Source organism: Cornus florida, unplaced genomic scaffold (assembly GCF_030987335.1).
Source record: "Cornus florida cultivar Cherokee Brave unplaced genomic scaffold, ASM3098733v1 CherokeeBrave_3.0.0_Hap2_Chr11, whole genome shotgun sequence".
NCBI classification, from domain to species: Eukaryota; Viridiplantae; Streptophyta; class Magnoliopsida; order Cornales; family Cornaceae; genus Cornus; species Cornus florida.
Genome location: NW_026775581.1, coordinates 125,400,604 through 125,411,203, shown reverse-complemented (window position 1 = coordinate 125,411,203; position 10,600 = coordinate 125,400,604). Strand labels below are relative to the sequence as shown.

General features: G+C 34.7%; 1 protein-coding gene across 1 annotated transcript; it reads left to right on the top strand.

Moving 5' to 3' along the window:
- Nucleotides 1-619: 619 nt before the first annotated feature.
- Nucleotides 620-9,039, top strand: LOC132287034 (CDPK-related kinase 5-like). The gene is made up of 11 exons (XM_059789498.1): nt 620-1,491; nt 3,879-4,009; nt 4,354-4,395; nt 4,551-4,659; nt 5,782-5,860; nt 5,963-6,259; nt 6,357-6,469; nt 7,717-7,824; nt 7,908-7,970; nt 8,071-8,238; nt 8,466-9,039. The coding sequence occupies exons 1-11, from the start codon at nt 910-912 to the stop codon at nt 8,604-8,606; spliced, it is 1,833 nt and encodes a 610-aa protein (XP_059645481.1). The 5' UTR covers nt 620-909; the 3' UTR covers nt 8,607-9,039.
- Nucleotides 9,040-10,600: the final 1,561 nt, after the last annotated feature.

The following is a 10,600-nucleotide window of genomic DNA, read 5'->3' as shown; positions in this document are numbered from 1 at the left end:
CATTTGTCAACTACAAAAATTTAGTAGTTAGGACTATAATATCGTGGACGGCTTGAAGTTGAGTGGAGTGAAGATTACCTCTTTGACACACAATGTCAAAATTTAGGTATATGGAAGCTCCTCTCTTAAAATAATCTTATAATATGTAGAGACTGCAATAACTCAATAAAACCTTTTTTCTTTCTTCGAAAAAATAAAAATAAAAATAAAAACTTTTTTTTATTTATTTCGAGAGACAATTTCAAATTGAAATGTGCCATGTGGATAATCAAACATTTGAATCTATATTTCTCCAATCTCAAAAAGGGCAAAAGGGAAAAAGGCGAGTAAAATGTGCATTGACTGTCCAGATTGTTTGGCCAAACAAATGGGACAAATACAGGGGTAATTTCGTCTTCTTATACCATCCCCATAATCAAAGCACTAAACCCAAATCTTAATAGTACTAAACTATAGTAGTAGTATTAATTATGCACAACTAAAATATTAAATAAGAAAAGAAATCAATCAACCAAATCAATTGTTGCCACATGAAACATTAACTGTACTGACTGTACCAGCCAACATTGATGACCTTTAAATTTAGTTTTTATAATTCTCATCTATCCTTTCAACTCAATTAGGACACTCATCAATTAAATCCGTTGGCTTCGACAAAAGCGAACTTAACGTCGTTTCCTTTTTATCACCTTCTACAGATCCCCACACCTCTCTCTCTCTCTCTCTCTCTCTCTACAACACCATTCTCATTACTCTAGGGCTCTCAACCACCACAGACAAAATTGAAATAGCAATTTCAAATGTGTGTGATACATTCAATTTAAATCAAATCAAATCATCACCTAATGTTCTATCTCTAGGGTTTCAATTTGGCTGTGTTTGAGGGAAGGTAGGTAATCAGTGACCACTATGGGTCTCTGCACTTCCAAACCCTCCCTTGAACCAAAAAATATCTCCGGTGATCGTCAACCAGTGAAGAACAACAATGGCACTACCCCGGCGAGGGACAGCTCAAAATCGGTTCATAATGGCGAAAACCCCAAAAATGAGGGAGAGAAGAAGAAGGAAGAAGTTGAGGTAGGTAAAAAATCGCCCTTCTTTCCGTTTTACAGTCCGAGTCCTGCACACTACTTGTTCTCGAAGAAGTCTCCGGCGAGATCTCCGGCGAATGTGAGCTCGAACTCGACGCCGAAGCGGTTCATCAAGCGGCCATTTCCACCGCCGTCGCCTGCGAAGCATATTCGGGCGCTGTTGGCGAGGCGGCACGGCTCGGTGAAGCCGAATGAGGCGGCGATACCGGAGGGGAATGAGGTGGAGGGCGGGGTCGCCGGATTAGATAAGAGTTTTGGGTTTTCTAAGCATTTCGGGAACAAGTATGAACTCGGAGACGAGGTGGGAAGGGGCCATTTTGGGTACACTTGTAAGGCCAAGTTCAAGAAGGGTGAGCTTAAGCGACAAGAGGTTGCGGTCAAAGTCATCCCAAAAGCAAAGGTTCGGCATTTTCATACTCAAGTGCTTGATATCTTAGATCAAACAAACCATTTATCGTCTAAGTTATTTTGTTATGTTGGAATTAAATTTAAATTTTAAACTGAATATCTTGACCATATAGACCTCGGATCTGTGAGGAGACACTAATTTTGGTCTTATAAACTAACGATCATGTGATGAAAACACAATTTCTTCTTCTTTTTATTTTTATTTTTATTTAATTTTACTATAAGATCTTCCAATATATATGTGTTTGCACCTATGCAACGCTTGAATGTTCACATATCTTTAGGAACATTCATTGGGATAAGTTGAGAGATGCTTAAAGATTTATGCCTATGACTATTTAAATTTCTACTTAGTTGATAATCAGGACGACAGACCTTTGGTGGTGGCGGGCTTGTGTTAATGGATTTACAGGGAGGCGAGTTGATGCAGTTCATGGTAAACCCAATATATGTTTGTCTTATGGACAGATTTGTCACGATGAGTATTAGAATTCTAGAGAATAGAACCAGTTGAAGTCCCTGCTATGGTATCCACAAACCTATAAAGTCATCCACTACTTTGAGAGAACTTCCTTCTCGAATTAATGTCTCGAAGCATGTTTGTATTGTTGGGGGTACAGCAATGCTTACATTTATTTTGGTAAAGAGGCTATCCTGGGACAAGGGGACAAGTATTTTGGAGACTGCAAGCAAAGGCTCTCAACTATTTACCTATTAAATTTGTTGACTCTGCTTGGGGATACTCTGTGTGACAGGCTTTGGTGACTTTTATCCGCTAAAAATACTATAAGAATTGAATCTAGAAGAATAATGAAATTGTAGGGAAATAAATGGGTCAATTTATCGCTGTTCAGATATAATCTGAGATATTGGTAGGATACTATTTTTAAAGCTGAGAAAAGAATCCTTGGAAGATACTATGGTCAATATACATATATATTGTTGTGACATATTCGCAGTTGAACTAAATTGGTTATAAGATTAACAGTTATTTTAATTCTGGTGGAAGTATATTGAGTTCAATTTAGGATGCTGTATTTCTTTTATGGTATGGAATCTTTGAATTGGTGTCTTCTTTGTGGTAGTTTGATTTTTTATTCTAAACCAAGGGTTTTGAATTTGAGATTCTACATTGGATTGACTGGAGAGGAAGGAAATGGTTCTTTGGGATTGAATTGTAGAATTGGGTCGATCATTGTAGTTCTACAATATGAGAAATCTAATGCCTAACAGTATTTTTGCTTCTTAAGGATTGTGATAAACGCATAATGAAAATAATTAAACTCATAAAGATATAAATGAATCAGACAGACAGTTGGGGGCCTTGGGGCACATAAGATTTTACAAGTCTTCCCTACTAATGTTGTAGGGAATTTAAGCATGACCTAAGAAAAAAAAAATAGTTTACTAGCTCTAGCAATGACCTTAAGATGGAAAAAATGCATAAGTCATCAATAATCTTTTATCAGCGATGTGATTTAGCATGAAAATATTCAATTTACTTGAGAAGAAATACTATTTTGAAATCTTCGGACCACTCAGCCGAAGAAGACTTTAGTAGAGGGCCAGAGGCATGACCTTGGAAAACAATTAAAGGGAACGCTAGGCTCTGTGTGGATGAGATATCAATTGGTTTGAGAAAACTTATCAAGTTTTAGAGGGAGGGGGAGAGAGAGGCAGGTTGATTTGCATAAAGCCGAAAATTTGAAGCAAACATATATCCTTTCTCAATATGTATCATGGTGAATTAACCAACAAAATGGGAAAAGGGTTTTGGAGGAGGGGGGAGGGGGTAAGGAAGAAGCACTAAACACATACTAGTTAAAATAAGGAGTTGAATGACCTACATCAGCCTTGAATTACCGTTGTAGACTTAAAATGAGATGAAATCTTTCACATAATTGTCTTATTTAGGGCATCTAAGTGGGCGTAGATTTTTGCTCTATACTATTATTTGGTCCTTGGTCACCGACTTATAAAAAATGCATGCAAGGTTCTAAGGCCGAATAACATGATTGAGAGTCAGGTTAGAATTTTGCAATACGAGCAATCCTATAAGGATTAAACAAGGATTCTACCATCCTAGCCTTTTTTGTACAATCCGGATCATTTTAATATTTTTGGATAGTAAAATCATTTGATCCTAGGATCTGGAAAAGAATTTTGACAACCATGTACCAAACTATATTTCCTTTAATTTTATTTTTATTTTTATTTTTATTTTTTGATATTTCTATCTCTGGTAGAATCATGACAAGGTTTTTCAGTTTCTTGTTATATTTACATGGCTTGTATCATTTCAAAGTTTCATACTCTTTAAATTGGGTTTGTTATATCTTATTTGCTAATTATTCCTTTTGGTTTATTTTTTACAATTAGATGACCACTGCTATAGCCATTGAAGATGTGAGACGTGAAGTAAAAATATTGAGAGCTTTGACAGGGCATAACAACCTTGTACAATTTTATGATGCATATGAAGACCATGATAACGTCTATGTTGTGATGGAGTAAGTTTTGATCTCAACACTACATTTGAATTTTGTAATGGATTAACTTTTTATCTCGATACTTCATTTGAGTTTCTCATAAATATTGACCATATACCATGTTTTGTTGGATTTAATAATCTATGCAGTGATAAAATTTGCATCTGTTAATTAGTTAAAGGGCAACTAGCGTGAATTTTTGTTTGAGCTATGGTGCTATTGTTGATGTTTAACAACTTTATGGATATAATTTGTTTGTATATGTTATCAGATTATGAGATTAAAATCAGGTGGTAAGTTACACTGCTTGCTTGTTCTAAATTTTACTTGTAATGGGCTTTAATGAATTCTCATGCATTTTTCAGGTTATGTGAAGGTGGGGAGCTTTTGGATAGAATACTCTCAAGGTATGCTTTTTGTGTTAGCTATACTTAAATACCGTAACTTTTGGATCTTTTAAATTTTGGATGCTACTGGTGGACCAGAAAATAGAAAATTTAAGGTAAGGAAGCTTGGTTGGAAATTAATAGTATATGAAATAGTTATCCCTTTTGCCTTGTAGGGGTGGGAAATACTCGGAAGATGATGCAAAAGTTGTCATGGTACAAATTTTGAATGTTGTTGCATTTTGCCATCTCCAGGGTGTGGTACACCGGGATCTTAAACCAGAGGTGGGAATCATTCTCTAGCTTGCATTACTTGTCTGTGCATTAAGCCTTTTTCCCAACTACTTGGGGTCGGCTACATGAATCATGTGTTTCCATTCTGTTCTATATAAAGGCCATTGCCTTAGTCAATCCACAAGCCATCATATCCTTCTTACTAAATTGCAAAAATGTTCGCTTTTTGTCCCTCTTGATTCTCAATCATCACTACATCCTCATTTGTATTTCTAGATTTACTAAACTAACCATATATTTAGTTTTATTTCTACTTATCTTAAACCCTTTTGGTCAGGAAAGACCAAAATTAAGATGGGTAGAGTTAGTCAGGAAAGATATGATAACATTTGGTTTAACTACGACTATCAGCTTAGAGTAGAATTAAAATATAGGAGTTGTGTAGTCGACTCCAAGCTGTTGGGAAATGGCTTTGTTGAGTTGGGTTGAGCTTTTTTGCGCAAGAGGTTGAAAGATCATGATTCATACTGTCTAAATTTAAGAATCATCTAAATGACCATGCAACTAGGACCAAACTGATTGGTTAAACAAATCATATATAGAAGCTTTTATTTTTTATTTTTTTATTCCATTAGCAGAGTGATATGCATTCTTATAAGAAAATTGAGAACATGAAAATCATCTGAGCTCTTAACTCTTTTTTTTTTTTTTTATAAATAAAAGTGGTATATCCTACTTTTTGTTTATTAGACATGCTATTTAAGTAATAATATAGATCTGAATACCCCCAATAAAATTGGTAAAAGTCACTATATTGAGGATTTATATTTGCTGCCATTTTTTGTATTGAAAGGTGGAGATTCTAATCATATTTGCAGCTGTATCCTCTTCCCTCAAAGTCAAAAACATAATTTTCTTTTTATTATTATTATTAAAAAAAATTCCTGAATTACTATTTTAAAACTTTTTCGTGACCTGAAATGTTTGATGCATGATAAAGAAGATTTTCTCTGTTGAGTGTTGACGTTAGTTATTTACTAGATGATCATGATTCATTTTCAGCAGTATTTGTAAAACAATAAATGTGCATTTTCTTTTTTACTTTGTGGTATTTGCAACTATCTCTCTTTCCTATATTTGTTTTTACCTAACTGTAGCTAATTGCTGGATCAGAATTTCTTGTTTACGTCCAAGGATGAAAACTCACAACTAAAGGCCATTGATTTTGGTTTGTCAGATTTTGTGAAGCCAGGTTTGTCCTTGTTTCTTCAATTCACATGTAGTATTGTGGGCTCTTTGTCTAAATAGCTCTGGGAATTAGTTAATTACTTTTAGTGTTTCAAATGGTTTGCAGACGAAAGGCTTAATGACATTGTGGGCAGCGCATACTATGTCGCCCCTGAAGTTTTACACAGATCTTACAGTACGGAGGCTGATGTATGGAGTATAGGTGTTATAGCATATATTCTGTTGTGTGGCAGCCGTCCATTTTGGGCTAGAACTGAGTCTGGAATATTTAGGGCCGTTCTTAAAGCCGATCCTTGTTTTGATGAACCACCTTGGACTTCTCTGTCTTCCGAGGCAAAGGACTTTGTGAAACGCCTACTGAATAAGGACCCGCGGAAAAGAATGACTGCTGCTCAAGCCCTAAGTGAGTGTCCAAACCTTTATTGAAGGTTCTGATTTTTTTTTTTTTTTTCTTTTTTCTACATATTCCCGAGAAGCTACTTAAAATGCTTCTATTATAGGTCATCCATGGATTAAAAATAATGACGACATAAAAGCACCCGTGGATATACTGATTTTCAAACTCATGAAGGTCTATATGCGTTCATCTTCTCTTCGGAAAGCTGCTTTACGGGTGCGTAAATGATGCTAAAAATCTTGGTATCGATTTTTATTTTTTATTTTTTATTTTAAGTTCCTCTATTGGTTGTGTGTACATGAAATTAAGTGAAGAATCACCACTATGCACCTGCAAGTTCATGGATACTTGGTTTATGATCCCACAAATTCAATTGACAAATATGTTAGTGTGTTCATTGGCATCAAATGTTCACGCGTTTGTGTTTAGGAGAACTATTTGATCATTTTGAATGAGAAATAGTGAAAACAAAGCATATTGAGTGTGCTCCTTTAATATGCAATAGAGAATAAAAATGAAGCTCTGCTAGATGCTACTCACAAAGTACATTCAAAGGCGCAATTTTTATGTTCTCTGACAAGTCCTAATTGAAGATACTTATGGGTCCCCTTTATTTTTTTTTGTTCTCTTAATCAAATGAGGCCCTTCTCTCTCTTTGTTCTGTGAATGCTCCTCCTTATTGTGGCTTGGGAAAATACAGGAGTGCTGTTCAGTTGTTGTTACAGTTTTTCTTTTTTTAAATAATAATAGTTATTATTTATTAATTTTATAATCAAGAGACAGTTTGCCATATAATTTTGTCGGACATCAATGTTGAGTTACCTTTGAACCATCACATGCTCTTGTGGTTAAGTTATTGCATCTGAAGGAATGCTAGAAGTGGTTTGCTGGTAGTTAGTGAGCATTATTAAGAGCTTAATAAACAAAGCATATTGATGACCACCAAGCGTTTGTCTTAGTATCTCCTCCACCTTCCAAAAAGGAGGTTGAGGGTTCAAGTCCCAACTAGGATAAAGTGGGAGCATGAGTGCGTCTTACCAATAAGGGAAAAAGAAAGAAGAAGAATGGGAGTGGATGTGTTTGCAGGTATGGGTCAGACTGGCATGGGCCATTCTCTTGATCTGGACTTTTTTCAGGAATCCTCCCAAGTTTTTGCTTGACAGAGGGAATTTTAAGTGGCTTGGTTGTCCGCTGCCACAGATTATTATTATTTTTATTTATTTTATTATTATTATTTTTGTATGATGAAAGTGATCTGCAAGCATGGATTCCCCAATTAGGCTCTGAGATATATATCTCTTGACCATTAGAAACTATTCTTCCTATAAGTCTGTACCAGACACGGTATTTGGTAATCTTACTATGAATCTTCTTGTTCTGTGTTCAATTTTGGTGTCTTCTTAGTATGCGCATTCTAATTTTTTTCCCCCCTTTTTCTTTATCTTTTTGTTGGCACTTGGCAGGCTCTGTCTAAAACATTGACAGTCGATGAGTTATCTTATTTGAAGGAGCAGTTTGCCCTATTGGAACCGAGCAAAAATGGCACGATAAGCTTGGAAAATATCAAAGCGGTTGGTTTCTTGCAGAATGTTAAATTTTGTTACTGTGACTGATCTGATGTGAAGGTTGCTCTCAACATTTTTTATCTGGTCAGGTCTTGATGAGAAATGCTACGGATGCTATGAAAGAATCCTGTGTCCATGATTTTTTAGCATCAGTACGTGCTTTGACTGCTGTGATAGATGTGGCAATTGTTAAGTGTTTTATGGTGTTCTGACATTTTAGTAGTAAACTAATTTCAATTCCTTCTATGACAGCTTAATGCACTCCAATACAGAAGGATGGATTTTGAGGAATTCTGTGCTGCTTCATTAAGTGTCCATCAGCTTGAGGCTCTTGATCGATGGGAGCAACATGCTCGTTGTGCCTATGAACTTTTTGAGAAGGATGGAAACAGGGCTATTGTGATTGATGAACTGGCTTCGGTAAGTTGGTTTCTTGTTCCCAGGCAGTAAAGAATTTTTATTATTTTTTAATTTTTTATAATTGAAATGCAAATGTAGGAGTTCCTTTTTTCTTTTTAATGGTCCAAGGGGTGGAAACAGTACATCTTGTTTTTATGTTTTCTTGTGTAGATCAGTTAAGTTTGAATTCATGATGTTAGGGAACACAAACCTTGACTAATATATGATATCCTGGAAATTCATTTCAGGAGCTAGGCCTTAGCCCATCTGTCCCTGTTCATGCCGTGCTGCATGACTGGATTAGGCACACGGATGGAAAGCTGAGTTTCCTTGGGTTTGTCAAACTGTTGCATGGTGTTTCTAGCAGGTCACTTACAAAGACTCGATAATACACGGTTGTCCAAATTTCTTGTTACTTTGTGCTGCAACAGCCAATAAAGATGTGGGCAAGAGGTGTTGATGACACTCCTCAGGCCTTCATTTTTCCAGAGCTTTTCATCAAGTTCAACTATGGCAGCAAGGTTCATATTTTGGACTAGTATCAGGTTCACGGCACAAGCTTGTCTGCACCATTACCATAGGGGCAGGATTGGATTTGCAAATGTTGTGCTATGTCAGTGATGAAGCCCATGCTCCTTTGCGTCCCACTGTAAATTTGTAGTTAAATTTGTGTATGATTGCAGGTGAGAACATTTCTCAACTGGTTATTGGACTTTTATACCTGATTTCCTGATATATGAGACTGGTCTGGCCTGTCAGCAATTGCCCTGTATCATCTGCTGTGTTTTGGTATCTTTTAATCAAAAGAGATCTCTTACTCAATTTTTCATTGTTTTGCCTCTAAATTTGAACTCTTGATTTTTTGTTTTGCTATTAAGATTTATGTCACCTTGTATAATTATTACCTTTCCATTATAGAAAATTACATTTATCCGTTGTATATCATAGATTCAGGACCTTTGTGAATGTTACATGTACAAAGAACTAGCAAGTTAAATTATTGTCAAACGGGCTTTGTGGGTTTAGAAGCCCGTTTTGTGGGAGTGGAAGGCCCTCTTAACAGGCCCCTCATCGTCAATTTTTCTCTTGTGCTCAGCCATCTGGAGATTGGAGATTTATATGTACTTTTTTAAGAAAGGGTTGTTTCTTACGCTATATATATATATGAAAGAGAGATTTCCTAAGCATCATTCTATTAACACCCAAAGAAAAAAAAAAAAAAAAAAAATCAGAATACAAACACCATGTCTCTCCCACCAACACTCCTTCCAACTAGGGAACTGGTACAAACATACTTTGATTAGTGAAAAATACAGTAATATTCACAACAAACCATCATAAATACAATTTAATTAATTTTTTTTAAAAATATTCCCAATAGTTTGAAAGGAGGAGTGCTAATTGCAATCGCGATTGCGACTGCCCTTCCACAGCTGCATTTCTTATTAGTCATATGTATGAGATGTCCCCTGCCTTTATGAAAATTAAAAATATAAATTTTTAAGACAAAATTGTCTTTTAACCTTTTCTTATATTTCTCCTTTTATTTTTATCCTATATACATATATATAAACAGTCACATGCACATATATAGGTAGTATATATAAATATGAATATATTATTTCTTTCTTTTTGAATTTGCCAAAACGAGTACCATTATGAGAATTGATTATTTTATTTCTTTATTTTAAATTATATTTTAACTATATATATACGTGCTCTAAAATGAAAAAAAAGAAAAAAAATTTCTTATACATACATACATATATATATATATATATATATATATATATACACACATGTACATGTACATTGATTAAGTGAGGAGAGAAAAAAAATAGAAATAAAAAACTTATAAGTATATGAAGTTAGTTATTTACATACATATATATACATGTACATCAATTAAGTGAATTGAACGTAAATTCATACATAGCGCACACACATATATATAGTTAAAATATAATTTAAAAAAAAAGATATAAAATAATCTATTCTCATAATATTATTTGTTTTGGCAATAAAAAAAAAAATAAATAAAATAATATATTGGTTTTTTTTTTTTTTTGCTAATCTAGAATGTTATTGATATAAAAGATAAAATTGAAGAGAGAGATAAGAAAAGGTTAAAAGGTAATTTTGTCTTAAAATTTTATATTTTTAATTTTCATAAAAATAGAAGACATCTCATAAACGGACCTGAAATTATAAAAATTGTGATAAAAAAAATTGCGACCGTAAAAAAAGAGTGTACGCACAACTATAGTTAGCACTCCTCGTCCGATAGAGAGACTAGGGAAACATAGTGAAAGTGTAAAACTGCATCCGTTTGGAAAGAGCGCAAGTGACAGTCGTAAGGGAACGAAGTTTAAACACCTTTCCT